The following is a 21420-nucleotide window of genomic DNA, read 5'->3' as shown; positions in this document are numbered from 1 at the left end:
AGGCGGCTAGTCCACTGTAGATTCCCTCTCTGGCTTGCTGTGAACTAATTTGCTGACTACACAGGCCTTAAGTCCTTTTTTGATTGTTATATGCAGATGTAACTTTCTGTAGTTTTAACCTCCTGTCAACCATGCATTCTTCTCAGTGACTCTGCTGCCTTACGCTATCGTTTGTATTTTCTCTCTTGCAGCTTTGATGCCGTTTCTGGTGAGACTAGGGGAAGAGTGATTCATACTAAAAGTTTTGGTGGACAGTGCAGAAAGGTGTTTAGTGGTGATCAGAGAGAATACTACAGACTGAGTGAAAGCCTTCTTACCTACACATTCCAAGTATGTTTGCTTTACTATAGCCTTGTTTTTAGAGTCATATTTAGACCTGGGAGAATAATGTGAAACATGAAAGGTTTCTTGAGAGTGGCAAGCTTCCTGGAAAGAGTTCCTTGTGGCAAACATGCACTCAGCCAGCCCCAGCTGTCTGGTTTGCTGGTTCAGTTAGATGGTGGCTCGTTCACCTGGCCAGCCTCCAAGGGGAAGTCCAAGGTTTTCACCTTATGCACGCCTAAGCACAGCATCTTCAGTTTTCCCCCCTGCCTACAGCAGTTTTAGAGAGGTAAGGTGCTCCTAGAATGCTGGCACCCCTAGGCACGTGCCTACCTAATTGCCTTTTATGATGAGATGATTGGCTCTGTGGATGAGGGAAAAGCAGTGGATGTGTTATTCCTTGACTTTAGCAAAGCTTTTGATACGATCTCCCACAGTATTCTTGCCAGCAAGTTAAAGAACTATGGACTGCATGAGTGGACTATAAAGTGGATAGAAAGCTGACTAGATCATCAGGCTCAAAGGGTAGTGATAAATGGCTCCATGTCTAGCTGGCAGCCGGTATCAAGTGGAGTGTCCCAAGGGTCAGTCCTGGGGCAGGTTTTATTTAATATCTTCATTAATGATCTGGAAGATGGTGTAGACTGCACCTTTCACAAGTTTGCAGATTACACTAAACGGGAGGAGTGATAGATACACTGGAGGGTAGGGGTAGGATACAGAGGGACCTAGACAAATTAGAGGATTAGGCCTAAAGAAATGTGATGAGGTTCAACAAGGACAAATGCAGAGTCCTGCACTTAGGTTGGAAGAATCCCATGTACTGCTACAGACTAGGGACTGAATGGCTAGGCAGCAGTTCTGCAGAAAAGGACCTAGGGGTTACAGTGGATGAGAAGCTGGATATGAGTCAACAGTGTTCCCTTGTTGCAAGAAGGCTAACAGCATTTTGGGCTATATAAGTAGGAGCACTAGCAGGGTGGTGAAGCACTGGAATTGGTTACCTAAGGAGGTGGTGGAATCCCCTTCCTTAGAGGTTTTTAAGATCAGGTTTGGCAAAGCCCGGGCTGGGAAGATTTAATTGGGGATTGGTCCTGCTTTGAGCAGAGAGTTGGACTAGATGACCTCCTGAGGTCCCTTCCAACCCTGATATTCTATGAGTCCCCTGTGCCTAATTGGAAATCTGGCCCTGGGGAAGTCAATACTCAGAACCTCTCACAAGATTAAATCCAGAGACAGGAGCAGTCAACACTATTGAACTGAACTGAGCAGGGTAGCTATCTCCTGAACAGGCCATGCATTCAAGGAACAGGATTGCCAACAGCGAAAAACAGTGTTAGAGACCATGTGCCAGATCCTCAGCTGGTGAAATTTGGCATAGCTTTGTCAGTCAATGGAGTTATGCCAAGTTACACCAGAATTAAATACCTATCTTAGAGAACTAGAAGGGACCTTGCAAGGTCATTGAGTCCAGTCCCTTGCCTTCACAGCAGGACCAAGTACTGTCCCTGACAGATTTTTGCACCAAATCTGTAAATAGTCCCCTCAATGATTGAACTTACAGCCCTGGGTTTTGCAGGCCTATGCTCAAACCACTGAGCTATCCCTCCTCCTCTAGCTTATCTGTCTACTTAGGGTTAAGTTTATCTCTTCCTAGAAAATTGTATATCTGTTTTGTAGTTTTAATAGATGTTAAATGGAGGATTTATCACTAGAAGAAAGGAACAGAACCCAGAATGTTATTGCTTAGATCAAGGTCTTGATCCTGTGCACCCTTTATTTCAATAGAAGCATTGCATACCCATGGAACGTGTTCAACTCATTGAGGGCTTCAGACAGATTATAATAACCAAATAATGGTTAAAGTTAAGCACGTGCATAAATGTTTGCAAGATGAGGGCCAAAGTGTGGTAGACGTAGTCTTCGTGTCTCAGGGTCAGATCTTTACTGAGTGCAGGGGTCTGTCCTCACTTGGTTTTCTCTGAGTATGAGCAGCTAATGCACCTGCTCATTCTTTAGAAGTATAGCATACATACGCTTCTTAGGACATTTGTAGAGACATATTACATCCTTTTCAGAGGGATGCTTTGTTCATTGTCATATCATTAGTAGACTTGATCCTGCTCCTATTCACATCAGTGGGAACTGGGTCAGTCCTTAAATCCACTGCCATACTACTAGTGTGTTTGTATAAAGATGCTTGCTTTATCCTATATTCATACACTATCTAGAATGTATTCAACCCAAAGAAATCTTCCTAGTCTCTCTGTGCCAGAAAGTGCATGTACTTCTAACAACCGTTCACAAAGGACTGCATTTTCCTTTTCTCTAGGTGAAAATTCAGAATGATTTTAGCTATGAGTTTTACAACAGTAGCTGGGCTTATATGAAACACACAGTGCGCAATGTACAATCAAACAGTGGCCATGACTATTCACAAAATACACAGGAGAAAAACAGCAAAAAGGTATGTATAAACTGTCTTTTTGGCTTAGAATCTCCCATGAATGATTAAAATCTTACTTCCTTCAATGTTGTTTTATAATTTGAATATCTTCAAGACAATTTTTTTGTTTTATCTTGGTACTTTTGGTGCAACTTTAGACAAAACAAACATAATCCCTCTAAGATCTGTACAAAGAGGTCACTAGTCTGGGTTATGTTAGTTTATTTTTTGACATTGTAATTGCTTATTATCTATTCATTTGATTTATTGGCTGCTTTTGCTGTAAGAAAAGACACTGGCCAATAACTGAATAATATTCTCCATGCTGATAATTTTCTTCTCAACAGTTCATTTAAATGTTGTTTTCTCTTTGCCTTTTTTATTACATTCCTCAGTGTTTAGAGGCAACTTTAAAAAAAATATTCTACAATGAGGAGTTAACATTTGTTTTGCCTATCCACAAGAAAAATTGTGTTTCAAAATTGAACTCTACTGAGAACTTTACCTACTCCTTTATAAAGTACCTTTGTCTCCACTGTGCCTATAATTTTGAGTTAACTAAAAAGTATTAATTCAATAACTCAAGTGCTTCCCATTTGTGAGGTGGTAATAGTATCTTGGGCTAAATAAACTCAGAAGCTGAAGGCTAATATGCTTTTAGCTCATAATATGATTGCCACCAAATTGACAGAAACTACTCTTCTGTTGTTAGTACACTGAAATGTGTACACTGATTACATATGTTGAGACTTACAGTAAAATATAAACATTATTTTGAACTTATTTAACTGGAAGAAAAGCTGAGAAGGCCATATTTATTGTGCGCGTGTATCTGAGAAACTATCACAAAGACAAGTGTGAGTGGGGAACTTAGAAAGAAAAGTGTGCTCCAGACCCGTCAGGATGCAAAGAAAAGAATTTTCTGGTGCCTCAGTTTCCCTTTTGCTGAACTGCAGTACCTTTGTCTCCAGTCTGGCTCATTAAGCAGACTCTGCCAGGATCCTAATGCCTGGCAACCACCATTAACTTTTACACAGGAATATGCATTTGCCTATTTGTCCTTTTGAAGCTTTTTTTGGGAGGTAGAGAGTGAAGGAAGAATGCAGCAGTCATTAAAAAGGGCAAAAAATAGTGATTTTGTCTACCTCCCACACTATTCATATCACATTCATTCGGACAGTCCTATCACGCAAAACAGGAAACCCTATTACAGGAGGAAGAACAGAACCTCAAAGGGAAAAACAAAACAAAACAAAAATCCAGTCTCTAAAAGAAACAGACCCACCTTATCACAAGAGCCATACATAAATGATAAGTCCTGAGGACAGGAGTGAATCAGAATGCAGGGGTAACATACTGAACAGTTGTAGAAACTATTGTCCATTAGCAAGTTCAGGATCCTGATGAGCTGATTGGCAGAAGCCATTTCATTTTTAAATAGCTCTATGACTGATTTATTTTCATCCCCTTAGAGTAACCACTTCATGGTTGTTGAGAATGATGTGGAAGTTGCTCAATTCATTAACAACAACCCAGAATTTCTAACTCTTACGGAGCCATTCTGGAAAGAACTTGCCAACCTTCCTGCTGTCTATGAATATAGTGCATATCGAAGATTAATTGAACATTTTGGAACTCACTTCCTGCACTCTGGATCTCTCGGAGGACACTACAAAGTTCTCTTTTATATGGATACTGAAAAAATCAAAGCAGAAGGTAGAGTACTAGAGCATTTGTTACAATGAACCAAGCGAATGAACAAGTAAAGAAACTCCTCCCTAGATCCTGTCAGCTAACAAATAAAACAAAAATAAAGAGACTGCTCTCTCACCAGTCAGTCGCCACAGACTCTCTTTATCGATAATAAACTAGAGGTGGGCTCAAGCTACTATCTTTAGATCCCGATCTGGGCGTTGAACATTCAAAGTTCAGGGAGATTTGGATTTGGGGTTCAATGTGTTATACATTTGGTTCCACACATTATAAACTTAAAGGGCCATTTGAAAAATTTGGATCTCAAGCCTGGTTTGGCTTTTGAACAGCCTCAAAGGTGTTTGGATACAAGGTGTGATTAAAGTCCATCTCTAGCAAAGGCAGAACAAAATAAAAATAAAGCAAAGGGCAAAAGTGCACATATGGTGATACTCAAACACACAGCCACGGCTGGAAGGGCAGGGGTGGGGTGAGAATAAGGATAAATAAAAAAAAAGGAAATAAAATATCAGGCAAATACATCATTCAGCTCTCTGCCAGTATCCTTAGGCGTTGCTCTTGGATAGCTACTGGTTACTGGTAATCCTTAGCATGGGATCTGCTTTGTAGTTGTCCCCTCCTGCAAGAAAATGTTGCAGTTGTTCTATTCCTAAAGTGGGCCCTTGGTCAATGGGAGCCTCACACATGAATCCAAAAGCAGAAATTAATTTTCAGCCTACTGTCAAGGTGACTGGATCTATTTTTTTCCAGGTTTGAGTATTACAGACATGTACAAATGTTCATCATCAGGTTGGAACTTATTCATTGTAAGAAAGAAAAAGACTACCTGCTCAAAACTGGATGAACTGTTAAAATCCTCTTCAGGTAAATGATTCCACAGCACAGAGATTTCTTGCACTGCAGGATATGTCAGAATGGGTTAAGCGTGGGAGATCAATAAAACAGAAGAGCTTTTTAGATGTAGTTGAACCCTGACTATCTGAATGGAATTACAGGGAACATATTTGCATAAACAGGTTTCAGATAAGAGGGATTGAGTTTTCATTGTAAATGATGCATATCTGGTGACATAATCGAGATTTCAGATATAAGTGGGTTAACATTTGAGGAGCTTGGAAAAGGTATCACAATTGTCAAAATATTGTGTAAATTGGTGGAAGAGCAGAAAAAACAAATACAAACCAGTCCCTTTCTCCTTTTGGTCACTAGGCCAATCCTGGTAGGTGCTGAGCTCCAGTAGGAATGGCAAGTGCTCAGCATCTCTCAGGACAGGATAATAGGGTACTAGCCGCCATGAGTTTGTCAAGAACAAATCATACCCCCCAACCCAATTTTCTTCTTTGACATGGTTACTGGCCTAGTGGATAGGGGAAAAGCAGTAGATGTGATATGCCTTGATTTTAGTAAGGCTTCTGACACAGTCCCCAGGATGTTCACATATGGTCTAGATTACATTACTATAAGGTGGGTGCAAAACTGGTTGAAAGACGATACTAAAAGTGGAGATATCAATTTTTCATGTCAAACTGGGGAGACCTATCTATTGGGATCCCGCAGCGGTAGTCCTGGGTCCTGTACTAGTTAATATTTTCATTAATGTCTTGTAACAGAATGGAGAGTATCCTTATAAAATTTGTAGATGACACCAAGCTAAGATGGTTCACAAGCAGTTTGAAGGACAGGATGAGAATTCAATGTGATCTTGACAAATTAGAGAATTGGTCTAAAATCAACAAGATGAAATTCATTAAAGCCAAGTGCCAGCTACTACACTTGGAAGGAAAAATCAAATCCACAAATATAAAATGGGGAGTAATTGGCTAGGCAGTAGCTGAAAAGAATATGGGGGTTCTACTGGATCACAAATTGAAAATGAGCCAACAATGTGATGCAGTCGTGGAAAACGCTAATATCATTCTGGGGTGCATTAACAGGAGTTTTGTATGTAAGACATGGGCAGTAATTTACCCTCTCTACTTGGCACTGATGAGTCCTCATCTAGAGAACTGTGTCCAGTTTTGGGTGCCATACTTTAGGAAAGATGTGGACAAATTGGAGAGAGTCCAGAGGAGAGCACCAAAAATGATAAAGGTTTAGAAAACCTGATCTGTGAGGACAGGTTAAAAACACCCTGGGCTTATTTAGTCTTGAGAAAAGAAGATGGTGAGGGGGAGTATCTAATAACAGTCTCCAAATATGTTAAGGGCTGTTATAAAGAGGACTGAAGCTAGGCCAAGAAGTAATTGGCTTTATCTCCAGCAAGGCAGATTTAGGTTAGATATTAGGAAAAAATTCTAACGATAAGCGTAGTTAAACTCTGGAATAGGTTTCCAACAAGGGTGTGGAAGCCTTGTCACTGGAAGTATTTAAGAGCAGGTTGGACAAACACCTGTTAGGGATGGCCTAGGTTTACATGGTCTTGCTTCAGTGCAGGGGGCTGGACTAGATGTTTTCTCAAGGTCCTTTCCAGCCCTACATAGCTATGATTTTATGACAGCTGTTCCCAGCCTGACTTGATTAGAGCCCACCTTGTGGTAGATTTGTGGATAGCCTCTCTTCCACATCCCTTGAGCCATACTCATTCACAGTTGCCATGGCCCAGATCCACAAAGGTACTTAGAAGACTACGTCCCAGGTGTATGCACCAGTGTGATCAACAAACCTTCTGTTTGGCTGCCACCTAGTTCTGCAGGTGCTTAACTCACTTGACCCTAAATTTCTACTGTAATAGTTCCATAGGTGCCTCTGGGTGCACTAATGCCTTACTCTAGGCATCTGGACATCTACCTGTTGCCCCAGAGTGATTCACAAAGTCGGGGAAGGTAGGCAGAGAAGTGCCTATCTCACCATGGGATCCAATCTGGTCGGCGTGCGCCGAGGCTGCCCACCAGAGTGGGTCCCACTCAAAATCTGGGGGGGGGGAGTAAGAGGAATGGTGATGGGGTGCTAACCCTATAACTTTTAGCCCAGTGGTTAAAGCACTTGCCATTGGGCTAAAAGTTATAAAGTGGGCACCATCAGCACCATTTCCACCTCTTCGCATCTTTACTCACAACAGCATTTCTCCTGCAAGGAGTTGGAATGATTCCACAGCCATGCAGCTTTCCCTATCTGCACTTCTGCCCTAGTCAGGTCCTCCCACGGTTGGGAAACACCATTTCAGGATTTGGCCTGCTATTACCATTCTAGGACACATGTACTATATTACTTAAATTCTCTACTGATATGCCCTTTAATTTCTTGCACAGTTATTTGCATTATATTGTGGAATTTCTATTGCTAAATGAAAACATACCAGTGCTGTTCTTCTGTATTTCTCATCCCTGAATGTGTAGGAACCAGTCATAATCAGATTAGAGGTGATCCCTATGTAGAGGGAGGAAATCCAGCGGCTGTTGCTGGCCTTGCTTATCTAGATTTGAATAATCCTGCTGGAAATAGTGAAAGATATTCCTTCTGGGCTCGATCAGTGAAATACTATCCCAGAGTAATTAAACAAAAGGTAAGACTTGGGTACTGTTTTCCTAAAACAGCTCTGAGAGGTGGGTTTATCTGAAGTTGGGACATGATTAAGCTATAGAGGTTAATCAGCACCAGTTGTAAATGGCAATAGTTTTGTATCCAGAGTGTTTTTGAAAATTAAAATAAGAAAAATGTGCACAGGCAAAGAAGACTATCTGAGAAATGGACAGTAATGACTGGCAGTTTTACGAAATCAAAGCTCTGATCCTGCACTGCATTTTGTACATTGTAGAGCATTTTTGTACAAGAATTTTATATAAGACGACACTGCCCCTGTGCAGAACCCCAATAATTTCACTACTGCTTTGCACAAGCACAGGGGTCCAGCTGCTTATATATCAGGGCCCAAATTGGAGCACAGTGTCAAATGAAAAAGATGAATTCTGTCGATGAGTTTGGGATTTAATGTGAGCTCTGGAAATGTGGGATTTTGTGGAAGGACTATAGAAGCAAAAAGTATTATTGAAATTGAAATTATAAGAAATTGACATAATTGTTTAAAATATACAACTTCTTGGACCGGGGAAGCTCATATAGTGTATAGGTTTTTTTGCTAGTGTATAGTTTTTGAATATGTCATGACATTATTTAGCCCCAACCACACAGCCATGGCTGAACTGTGTTGAATACAGCTGAGCTGCAAGTGATTTTAACAAATGTAGCACAAAGTTGGTTTTGAGTGTAGATGAGGCCTTACTTGATCTTTTCTACTAACGACAGATGAAGAGTTTTCCCTCTTTGCAAAACTGTCCACACAATTACATCTCCAAATATTGTACATGACCAATGTGTTATTAAACAGCGACACCCTTAAAATATGTAAGGGTGTCACTGTTTATTGCATTTAGCTAACATATCTGTTTATTGCATTTAGCTAACACCATTGTACGAGCTGGTAAAGGAAGTATCCTGTGCCTCAGTTAAAAGGCATTACCTGAAACTAGCCATTGAAGAGTATCTGAGTGAGAATGATCCCTGCAAATGTCGGCCATGTCAAAATGGTGGCGAACCTGCCATAGCAGGAACTCAGTGCCTGTGTTTCTGCAAACCTTATACGTTTGGAGCAGCTTGTGAACTTGGAACGCTTGTACAAGATCAACCAGGTAAGTACACATTTGTTTTGAGATTTCAAAAGTTTAAAGCATACTTTTCTGCTTGCAATGATACGGTCAGTGCTATTGCGCAGGTTGAATGTGCAAGTGATATTGGGCATCAGCTATCTGTAAAAGTCAAGTGGATTTTCGAGGGCATCAGGCTGCTACGGGACAGCGGTTAAATGAGTATGGGGAGTATTCCTCTCTGTTAGACTCTAGCTCTCTGCTTAACATTTGCATACAGCACTTTACATATTCCAAGTGTTTTCTTTAACTACTGTTGACAATCCTAATAACAGTGAGAGCAGTCCTGCACTGACAAGCAAATGGACTAGATGAATTAATAGATTTTTTCCATCTCTTGCTTCTCTGATTCTGTTATCCCCATTTTGCAAATAGAAAAACTGAGATGCAAAAAGATCAAGGCCAGAATTTTCAAACTTAGGTGCCTAAACACATTGATTACCATGTTGTTGTAGCAGTGTTGGTCCGAGAATATGAGAGACACAAGGTAGGTGAGGTGATATCTTTTATTGGACTAACTTCTGTTGGTGAGAGAGACAAGCTTTTGAGCTTCACAGAGCTCTTCTTCAGGTCGGGGGAAGGTAATCAAATGTAGACACTTAAGTGCACATTTAAGCACCTAAACTATTGCCCAGTTTTCAGAGCTATCCAGCACCCATAAGTACTACTGAAAAAAAATTAGAGTTTGTGTCATGTGCCCCTCTGATTATTTAAGTGCCTTACTTTAGGCATCTAGTTTGAAAGTTGACTTGCCCAAGATTATGTACAAAGCCAGGATTAGAACTCATGACTCAAAGTATAGTACTCAGTCCACTATATCAAAGTGCTTTTTTTTCAAATTTGCCAATAGCCTAGGCTTCTACATTACTTGTGTCCCGTGATACATGAAATGCCACTGATGAGTAGAGAAAAGGGAACAACTGTTCTAATGGTAATGTATTGAGGGATCAGATCTCCAAGAGGAGTATTTGTGCAGGGAGGGTATAAGAGCATAGAGATCAGTATTGGATTGCATGGGTTTATTTTAACTAATCTAAATCTGAATAAAAGTTTTGATTCAAAGAGCACCAGTGACTAATATTATGCTGGTCTTCCCCTGACAAACTGAGTTTCACAATTATTGTTTTTGCTATGCATGTAAATGAAAGTTCAGTAACATTTTGGGAATAAATTAACAAAAATGAAAAATGGGTCTATTTCACGTCCTGTGAAACAGGAACACATTCAGTTTTTTTGTCCAGTTGTAGTATGGTGCTACATTTCTATTTACTCATTCTAGTATAAATCAGCAATGACTCCACAGAATTACACCAGTGTAAAAGCAATATAAGCAAGAAAAGACTTGATAGTCCATGATAGTGAGATCTTGGATTCAGCTCCAAGCGAATGGTTTGGGATCATCATTAGCTTTGACTGTTGTTTCCTGCTTTTAAGATAGCAGCAGCTACTAAGAGGACAATAGAATTTCCTACATATTCCTATAATGTAAAGTCTCACTCTAACATTACACAGGAGTTATTGATGGAAGGTGGAGTTGCTGGTCCTCTTGGAGTCCTTGTTCAGGAGAAAGGAAGTCCAGAAGTCGAACCTGCAATAATCCCTCACCTAGTGGAGGTGGGATATCCTGCATTGGAGAACAGTTTGAAAGCAGACAATGTGAGGATGAGGAGTTGCAACATTTTCGGTAAGTGGAAACACCTTGAGCATGAATGTAAAGTGGGAGATCTGAGGCAATATATGATTTTGACTCAAAACGACTTGTAATTTGTTGGACTGTCACAGCAATTCAGTGGCTTTGGCTAAACCAAAGCACCAAGTTTTTGTGTTTGTTCAAGTCTGAAACAAAATGAAATTCAAGAGCTGTGACCTAGATGTGAAGTGGATCTGGAAAAAAGGGTGAAGCCTATGAGCTTAACTTCACTCTAGTCTTCACATGCTCTCTCAAAAACACATGATAAATGAGTGTAGTTTGATCATGGCTTACAGTAATGTAGACTGGCCCTGAAAAGGGGATTCTCTGTGAAGGGCAGTATTTTAGAAGAAAGAATGACTAAAAACCCTCTTGCATTTAGTAAAAATAATCACAATCTTAAAATTTTTGCTTTACAGTTTGATTGAACCACACTGCTTTGATGTGTCCATAATCCCCACAGAATTCTGCTCACCTCCCCCACTCTTGGAAAATGGATTTGTTCAAGTAGGTTATAAAAAGTTCTCTTTATTACTTAATCTATGCTCTGTTTTGAGCTGCAGTTAATATACTCATAGCAATTCCCCTACGACACTGTATTAGTCTTGATCAATTTAATATGATGCTGTATGAAAATCTCTTTAGCTGTTCCTCCTGGATTAAGTTTACAAGAAGTTAGCCAAGACTTATTTTATTTACTTGTAGCTCCCCATCCCTCCGCCCACAGCTTTACTCCTATTTTTATTACCCGCAATGCCCAGAGTCTCCAACAGAGATCAGGGCCCCTGTTGTACAAACACATGGTAAGAGAGTCCATGCCTGAAAGAGCTTAACATTTAAAATAGACAAAGGACAGGATGGGAAAGAGGCACAGAGGGGTGAAGTGAGCTGCCACAGCAAATTGGTGGTAGAACTAGGAATAGATTCCAGGTCTCCTGACTCCAAGTCAAGTGCCCTAACTAGTGGAACACACTCTTTTTGTCCCCACCAGGACTCCACACATGCACAGGGGTCCAACTGCCTGCAGCAGCAGGATTGGGCCTAATCTCAGACGTGATTTAACAAGAGAGTAACAAGAGAGTTTGCAAATTCCTTGGACCAGAGATTATGTTTTATCCATGCTGTGAGGTGCCTAGCACCCTTTTGGTTGCTATGAGAAATAACTAACACTTATAGCAATACTGTAGGTTTTGGAGAAATGTGCAAGAAACATCCTTCCCTCAAATTAACTAGGAATCAGTTAAAAAAATCTAAAATCTAATGGCCTGACCCTGAAAACCCTTACTCCACTGGGACTACCTAAATGAATAAGGCTTGAGGGATTGGACCCTAACATCTATTTTGCCATTTGTTTTTCCGGTCAATGGTTATCATCCTGCATGTACTAGTTTATCTCAGAAGATAAAGGTAAAATCCTGCAAATCATGGAATGGTATTTGCTCGGTTAATTCTGTCAGATTTCTTAGAAACCAAAAAAAAAAAGTTTGATATTTTTACTGGTTATTACACATTTTTTGTTTCACGTTCAAAGCTTCTCCTATTTATTTCCTTTCAGAATGCTGATTCCTCATATCCTGTTGGGAAAAGTGTTGTTTACGCCTGCAGAGATGGTTATTCTCTTGTTGGTGATCCTGTTGCTAAATGTGGGAAAGGTTTAAAGTGGCTCACTGGGAATATGCAATGCAAGAGTATGTTTAAATTGATTTTCACTACAAAGTGCAATTGAAAGTTGACTTTTGAATCCCAGTGAAACTTTTCCCCACATCTATTTTTCAAAAATAGAGGAAAGGGCAGAGGGGGGATGTAGACAGCTGTTGTCTTCCAATTCTCAACTAGAATCAGACTTAAACTGCTTTTTCTTTCTTTGAATATAGAAATTGCTATAATAGAATGGACAACTGGTCCATCTGGTCTAGTTGTAAGGAAGGCAAAAACTGAACCAGAAAACTCACAGTGCACCAGGCCAAAGGTATACTGCAGGGGTAAATTTCTTCCTGACCCCCCTGAAGTCAGAGGATTGCTAGCCCTGATGATTTGAATCTTAGGTAAAATAATGGTAATACTATTCATTGTATATAGAACTGAGGTACTCCATACTCTTCTCCTGCTGCAGCAGAAAGTTGACTGAGATATACCCTCCTAATATATTGAATAATCCCTGCTCAATTCTCCTTAGGAAACAAAAACTCTCCAGGTCCTAGCTAATAAGAATACATAAGAAGATAAGAATGGCTTTACTGGGTCAGACCAAAGGTCTGTCTAGCCCAGTATCCTGTCTACCGACAGTGGCCAGTGCCAAGTGCCCCAGAGGGAGTGAACCCAACAGGCAATGATCAAGTGATCTCTCTCCTGCCATCCATCTCCACCCTCTGACAAACAGAGCCAAGGACACCCTTCCTGGCTAATATCCATTAACGGACTTAACCTCCATGAATTTATCCAGTTCTCTTTTAAACACTGTTATAGTCCTAGGCTTCAACACCTCCTCAGGCAAGGATTTCCACAAGCTGGCTGTGTGCTATGTGAAGAAGAACTTTCTTTCATTTGTTTTAAACCTGCTGTCCATCAATTTCATTTGGTGGCCTGGTCCTTGTATTATGGGAACAAGTAAATAACTTTTCCTTATTTGCTTTCTCTACATCACTCATGATTTTATATACTTCTATCATATCCCCCCTTAGTATCCTCTTTTCCAAGCTGAAAAGTCCTAGCCTATTTAATCTCTTCTCATATGGAACCCGTTCCAAACCCCTAATCATTTTAGTTACCCTTCTCTGAACCTTTTCTAATGCCAGTATATCTTTTTTGAGATGAGACCACATCTGTACGCAGTATTCAAGATTTACCATCGATTTAAATAAAGGCAATAAGATACTCTATTCCCTTTTTAAAGATTCCTAACATCCTGTTTGCTTTTTTGACCGCCGCTGCACACTGCATGGACATCTTTAGAGAACTATCCACAATGACTCCAAGATCTTTTTCCTGATTCATTGTAGCTAAATTAGCCCCCATCATATTGTATGTATAGTTGGGGTTTCTTCCAATGTGCATTACTTTACATTTATCCACATTAAATTTCATTTGCCATTTTGTTGCCCAATCACTTAGTTATGTGAGATCTTTTTGAAGTTCTTCACAGTCTGCTTTGGTCTTAACTATCTTGAGCAGTTTAGTATCATCTGCAAACTTTGCCACCTTATTTTTTACTCCTTTCTCCAGATCATTTATGAATAAGTTGAATAGGATTGGTCCTAGGACTGACCACTGGGGGGACACCACTTGTTACCCCTCTCCATTCTGAGAATTTACCATTTATTCCTTCCCTTTGTTCCCTATCTTTTAACCAGTTCTCAGTCCATGAAAGGACCTTCCCTCTTATCCCATGACAACTTAATTTATGTAAGAGCCTTTGGTGAGGGACCTTGTCAAAGGCTTTCTGGAACTCTAAGTATACTATGTCCACATGTTTGTTGACCCCTTCAAAGAACTCTAATAGATTAATAAGACAATTTCCCTTTACAGAAACCATGTTGACTTTTGCCCAACAATCTATGTTCTTCTATGTGTCTGACAATTTTATTCTTTACTATTGTTTCAACTAATTTGCCTGGTACTGATGTTTGATTTACCAGTCTGTAATTGCTGGGATCACCTCTAAAGTCCTTTTTAAATATTGGCGTTACATTAGCTATCTTCCAGTCATTGGGTACAGATGCTGATTTAAAGGACAGGTTACAAACCCTAGTTAATTCTGCAACTTCACATTTGAGTTCTTTCAGAACTCTTGAGTTAATAACATCTGGTCCCAGTGACTTGTTACTGTGAAATTTATCAATTAAATTCCACAATCTCCTGTAGTGACACCTCAATCTGACAATTCCTCAGATTTGTCACCTACAAAAGCCAGCTCAGGTTTGGGAATCTCCCTAACATCCTCAGCCATGAAGATGGAAGCAAAGAATCCATTTAATTTCTCTTCAATGAAATTATTGTCTTTAAGCGCTCCGTTTGTATCTCGATTGTCCAGGGGCCCCACTGGTTGTTTAGCAGGCTTCCTTCTTCTGATGTACTTAAAAAACATTACCTTTGGAGTTTTTGGCTAGCCGTTCTTCAAACTCCTCTTTGGCTTTTCTTATTGCACTATTACACTTAATTAGGCATTGTTTATGTTCCTTTCTGTTTACCTCACTAGGATTTGACTTCCACTTTTTAAAAGATGACTTTTTATCTCTCACTGCTTCTTTTACATGGTTAAGCCACAGTGGCTCTTTTAGTTCTTTTACTGTGTTTTTTAATTTGGGGTATACATTTAAGTTGGGCCTCTATTATGGTGTCTTTGAAAATCATCCATGCAGCCTGGAGGGATTTCACTTTAGTCGCTGTACCTTTTAGTTTCTGTTTAACTAACCCCCTCATTTTTGCATAGTTCCCCTTTCTGAAATTAAATGCCACAGTGTTGGGCTGTTGTTCTTCCCATCACAGGGACGTTAAATGTTATTATATTAAGGTCACTATTTCCAAGCAGTCCTGTTATAGTTACCTCTTGGACCAGCTCCTGCGTTCTAGTCAGGACTAAATCAAGAGTTGCCTCTCCCCTTGTGGGTTCCCGTACCAGCTGCTCCAAGAAGCAGTCATTTAAAGTATCGAGAAATTTTGTCTCTGCATTTCATCCTGAGGTGACATGTTCCCAGTCAATATGGGGATAATTGAAATCCCCCACTATTACTGAATTCTTAATTTTGATAGCGTCTCTAATTTCCCTTAGCATTTCATCATCACTATCACTGTCCTGGTCAGGTGATCGATAATAGATCCCTAATGTTATATTCTTATTAGAGCATGAAATTATATCCATAGAGATTCTATGGAACATGTGGATTCACTTAAGATTTTTACTTCATTTGATTCTACATTTTCTTTCACATATATTGCCACTCTCCACTGCCCACCCCACATGACCTGTTCTTTCCTTCCGATATACTTTGTACCCCAGAATGATTGTGTCCGATCGATTGTCCTCAGTCCACCAGGTTTCTGTGATGCCTATTATATCAGTATCCTCCTTTATCACAAGGCACTCTAGTTCACCCATCTCATTATTTAGACTTCTAGCATTTATATACAAGCATTTTAAAAAATTGTCACTGTTTATTTGTCTGCCCTTTTCTGATGTGTCCGATTCTTCTTTATGTGAATGTTTCTCGTCTGATCTGGCCCCTAGATTATCCTCTTCCATCCTCTCTCTGACTAAAATCTGGAGAATCTGCATCAATAGACTCTCCTCTAAGAGAAGTCTGTGTCCAATCCATGTGCTCTTCTGCAGCAGTTGGCTTTCCCCCATTTCGTAGTTTATACTGCTCTGCAACCTTTTTAATGTTAAGTGCCAGTAGTCTGGTTCCACTTTGGTTTAGGTGGAGCCCATCTCTCCTGTATAGGTTCCCCCTGTTCCAAAAGTTTCCCCAGATCCTAATGAATCTAAACCCCTCCTCTCTACACCATTGTCTAATCCACGCATTGAGACTCTGAAGCTTTGCTTGCCTACCTGGCCCTGCCCAACTTGGAGTGGATGGTGAATTCATTTCTGAGAGACTCACATTTGGGTGATCAACTTAGTCCTGAGCCTATGACCAATAATTACCATTATTAGCTGATATACTTAAAAAATCTCTCTGTGTATAATAATGCCACAACTTACTTGGGGTCCTATGGGCAGCTCCTGGCTATAGCTAAGTTCTCCAGTAGCTGTTTTGACATCATGATGAATCCAAAACTCAGCCACTGACCTCTGTGGGACCTATAAAGAAATGTTTATAAGTTTATGTCTGCAACATTCTCTTCTCACTTCCCGCCCTGTTGCCCACCATGATTAGATCCTTTTTATTTTTGATTTGTGGATCACCTATTAAAATAGTGTATCAGATAGATTAATATCTTTCTAGATGGAAAGCAGCTTGGTCTAGATCCAGATCCCATCTTCCTCCTACCACCCATGCCAGCCTTCATGTCCACTTAATGGCCTCCCATTCCTATCTTTTTGCCTTCTTCTATGACATGCCTGGCGTTACCCTCCCAATTGCAGGGTCAGGCCATTACCCTTTCCTCATTTCAATCACTGCTGAAGACTCACTTCTTTTGTATTGTCCACAAACATTAGCCCAGGCAGTCAGTTGCCTTCTCCACAAAAATAAACTTTAACATCTTCTTCTGGGTCTCTCAGTGTGTCTTTATTAGGCCTTGTCTATACTGGGATGTCAGACACTGGTGTAAATGCATCAGTTCAAGCCCTCAATAGAGGTTTATACAACTGCAGTTTATCTTGGGAGATCCCAGTACAGACTAGATTCCCAGCCCGCAGGGTTTACATTGTCTTTGTCTCTGGTACAGCCCCAAGCACACAGCAAATGTTTAACGAATAGGTTATATTCTGTAGTAACACAATTAGTGTCTTTCTAGAGGAATAAGAGCTGAGTTTTCATACAGTTTGCTCTAAACATGGGCAATAGACAAATAATTTAAGACAGGAAAAGAAATGTGTGACCACTTTCTGAACAAGTTACAGTGTCACCATTTCTTTTGCTTTCATTCCTTAGAAACAGCTTGTGTCTTACCTGTTCTGGCGGAGGATATGAGGGGAGAGCCATGGAAACCTTCATATGAGATTGGAGAGAAGGTGACTCTGTCCTGTCCAGATGGCATGCACTTGGAAGGGTCATCTCTCATTCTGTGTGAACCCAGCCTCAAGTGGTCTCCTGATATGAAGGATATCAAGTGCAAGAGAAGAGGTAAGCCATTGCACTAATTGAGTCTGAATGAAATCCTAGCAGTGATTAGAGAGGCAGTGCTTCCTAATGGAGGATGCATTGAACTAAGGTGTAGGAGATCTGGGATCTCTGTCCCTGGCCTCTTGGGTGACTTTGGGCAAGTCACTTCCCTGTCTGTGCCTTAGTTTCCCCATATGTAAAATGGGTTAGCTCCTTTGTGAGGCACTTTGAGATCTACTGATGAGAAGAGATATCTAAGAGCTAGACATTATATATTTATTATTCCCTAAGTGTGCCACAGTTACTCATGTCATAAAAATGTGCTGCACCCTTGCCCATGCTGATGAAGTTGATGCTGCTGTGATGTTCACCTCAGGTGTCCTAAGACTATGTCTCTCGGCGGCTCCTTTTGCAATATATCCCATAAGCACCAACTTTCTAATATGCCAGGGGGTTCTCTCTTTGGTTCCGCCCTGCCCCTGCCCCCACTCCACTCCTTCTCCCAAGGCTCCCCCCACTCTGCCTCTTCTTGCCCCCTACCTCCAGCACACCCCGCCCTCAGTCCTCCCCCTCCGCACCTCCTGCACACAATGGAACAGCTGATCTGTGGTAGGTGGGAGGTGCTGGGAAGGGGTTTGCTGGTGGGTGCTCAGCACCCAACTTTTTTTTCCATGAATGCTCCAGCCCTGGAGCACTCACGGAGTCGGTGCCTATGATGTAGCCCCTTCACATATCATTCCCCTGCAGGCTGTGGCAGCTGCCAACATTTTAACAAGGAGTTCCCTCCGATATTTCCCATCTCAGCTGGCTATGTGGGTGACATCCCCCTCCCACTGCATCCATCTTTCCACCTGACCCCTCTCAGCCCACCATGGTAACTGCATCACAAAGCAGTTCTTCCGTGTGTCCCCCCTACCTGGCAGCTGTTCCTCACAACATTAGGAAAAGGGTCGATTAGGAAAAGGGTCCTTTTTGGCACTTGAGGCAGGCAGGCCTCCCCGGCTGCTGGCAGTCTCCCCCTAGTTGGTGATGAATTGGGGTCCTCTGTTTGTTGGGGACAGGAGTTGAGGTAGGAAGTGGGGCTCCAGGCTTCCTCTCAGTAGTGGCTCCTCAAGCTCCAGGAGGAGGCTGGGCATACAGGCACTGGCAGGGTGGAGGCAGGATACAACAGCTGCAGGACTCCCACTTAGCACAGCAGCACCTTAGCTACTGTTCATCTACCCCTTCCACTGAAGCAGCCAGTTGAGGGCAGGTACTGCACAGGGTTTTCCCCGCGTACTCTTAGGAGTGCTGGTAGGAGATGTAGAAGGGCAGTTTCCTTGGACCAGCTGCCATGGCCCGAGCGAGTAGCAGGCCACTCAAGTCAGGCCTTTAGGGAAATGACACTGGCTTTAGCATTTTGGGGCAAGGTTGATAAATAATTGTTTGCACTCACTGTTGTGAGGGGGTTGCTACCCTTTCTGGGTAGGATTGTACCACTTCTGGTGAGAGGGATGGGAGGACATTCCAGAACAGAGCCTCTTCCTCTGGGGTCTGGTTAATAGTCTCATGACCACATGAAACATATCCTAAGATCCATACAGGAAACCTCTGTTATCCATGCCACCTCAGGACTGATTCCGTCTATCTGTTCCCAGTTCTATATGCTGTCTCTTAGCTCTCCACTGTCTCTTCTCACTAAGGTCTAGGTGACTTTTTCCTCTGAGAACTGGTGCTCACAAATTCTTCCCATAGTTTACAGGAAATCCCTTCCCAGACATTAGCTTGGAGAGGGCTAACAGCCACTGCTGTTCCCCTGCAGCTTGTCTAGTGGTAAGTTTCCCAAACACTTCCCGGTCCCTCTTTACAGTGAAAGCCAGGACCTACTGTATCCTGCTTCCCCTCCCTAGCAGGCTTTGCCGTTGCCTACAGTTATGTGATCTGGGAGGAAATCAGGCACAGGTGAGAGCTGGACTTGGCTCAATCACCTAGTCACACCCACTATCCCAAACCACTTCCTGTTCTCCACTAGCACACCTCCATGAACCGGGCCAACCTAAGGATTTGAGAAGGGATAGCAAAATCACTTCCTGGAGTACACCCCGAAGATAATTACCTTCTATTGCTGAAATGTACCCCAGCTGGTTTTCCTTTCAACCCTAGCAATTTGTTTCACCAGTTTACATTGCTTTATGTTTTCAAGCCCTATGCAAGGACAACGGCTGAATACTCTTACAAAAAATGAAAACTGTGATTCTCCTTTATGGTTTTCAAAGGCCAACTATGTTAACAAAGGGCTCACAGGGTCCCCTCCAGCTCATTAGTAAGCTACAGCTTTAAATCACAATCTAGCCTTATGCATCCAGAAAGGTGTGACAAGCCTGGAATTACAGCTCAACTAGTGAGAAGAGCATGGAGGATCAAGCCAATAATATAACATTTTTAACAAAAGAAGGTACATAAAGACACAAATTAGAAAAAGCTGATGTACTAGATCAAACACTTACATCGAAAAAGGAAGAATGGGAATCACTGTAATTTTGCATGACATAGCACATAACTGGGTTTTCTGAGACAGGGTGGGATAAGAACAGTCATCAGATAACTAAGTTTCCTAGCTATAAACTATAGAGTAAAAACAGGACTGGTGGACCTGCTGATCCCAGGATTTTTTGGGGGGTGTGTGTGTATAATTTTCTCATCTACATTCAGTCAGGACTAGGCTTAGTGTTTATATTAAACTTCTACTACAGTTCTCGCTCTCCCCTTTTTGTTATTCCCCCATCCCTATCTTTGACAGTGTGTCTATTCTTATCTATTTTGCTAAAGTAAGTCTAAAATTGTAAAAAGATTTCTTTTTAAAAATGCAGTTCTGGTCAGTGATATGTGGCAAATTGCCAGTACTGTTATGCTGGGTCTCACGCTCTCTCCTCTTTGGGGAAGGCTCAGGGCACCATTGCTTGCCTCTGAATCAGTATTTTAATTACCCCACTAGTGTCCTTGAGGAGGGGAGTGGAGAGGGAGGGACCTGGGCCCACCCTCTTCTCCAGGTCCCAACCCAGGGGCTCTGAGGTTTGTGGTGAACCACTTGAACTAGCAGTTCCTTCCCCTGGGCTACTTCCCTCTCCTGCCCTTCAGCTTGTGAAGGAGCTTCTAGCCCTCCTTCTATATAAGCCAGTTGCCCCTTACCTAGGACTTTTTTGGATTTCACAGCACTCCTCCAAACTTTCCTTTTAGTCTCTCTTCAAAACTGTCTCTGTTCCCACTCCCACACCATCTGGTGGAAGCAGGGTTTTTTTTTATCACATGACTGACTGCTGGTGCTCTAATTGGCTTCAGGTGCTCTAGTTAATCTACAGCAAACCTTCCTCCCCTTGCAGGGAATAAGGCATCCTGCTAACACTCTCCTGCTGCCTTCTGGCCATGCTGTATCACAGATATTACACGATCCAATACACAAACTAGGTTAAACCTCTCATAGAAAACAGTTTTGTAGGGCTTTAGTGAAGTCTGACTATTGCTAGCTGAAGAAATCTCAGGAGGGATTTTAGTTCAGTAAGGATCTTTTTCACTTTTAAGCTTTGAATATAATGCAGCAGGCCAAAGCGGAATACAGAAGTATATTATACAGCAGGCCAAAGCACAGAGCACAGAGCACAGTCCAAACACAATCCATAGACAGAGATGCTGGAACATTTTGTATAGTAGGGGTGCTGAGAACCGTTGAATCAAACTGTAAGGCCTATATATGATGGAAACCACTTCAATCCAGGGGGTACAGCAGCACCCTCAGCACCCGTGTTCCAGCACCTATGTCCATAGAGTTCTACAAGATCCACTCTTGCCTTTATTTTAAGTCTTTTTGTA

The 21420-nt window shown here is 41.5% G+C and overlaps 1 protein-coding gene across 1 annotated transcript in view; it reads left to right on the top strand.

The window, feature by feature from the left end:
* Positions 1-21420, top strand: part of C7 (complement C7) — a 39405-nt gene that overhangs the window by 6567 nt on the left and 11418 nt on the right. Inside the window, exons 6-15 of the mRNA XM_030567651.1 lie at positions 192-330; positions 2654-2788; positions 4240-4483; positions 5231-5344; positions 7816-7982; positions 8877-9105; positions 10633-10804; positions 11230-11317; positions 12366-12498; positions 17404-17595. Coding sequence (XP_030423511.1) covers positions 192-330; positions 2654-2788; positions 4240-4483; positions 5231-5344; positions 7816-7982; positions 8877-9105; positions 10633-10804; positions 11230-11317; positions 12366-12498; positions 17404-17595 — 1613 coding nt within the window. The remainder of the gene's footprint in view (positions 1-191; positions 331-2653; positions 2789-4239; positions 4484-5230; positions 5345-7815; positions 7983-8876; positions 9106-10632; positions 10805-11229; positions 11318-12365; positions 12499-17403; positions 17596-21420) is intronic.

The sequence above is a fragment of the Gopherus evgoodei genome, chromosome 6 (genome assembly GCF_007399415.2).
Source record: "Gopherus evgoodei ecotype Sinaloan lineage chromosome 6, rGopEvg1_v1.p, whole genome shotgun sequence".
Taxonomy (NCBI): Eukaryota; Metazoa; Chordata; order Testudines; family Testudinidae; genus Gopherus; species Gopherus evgoodei.
The sequence above is the reverse complement of the archived record's forward strand: the minus strand, read 5'-3'. Positions and strand labels throughout refer to the sequence as shown.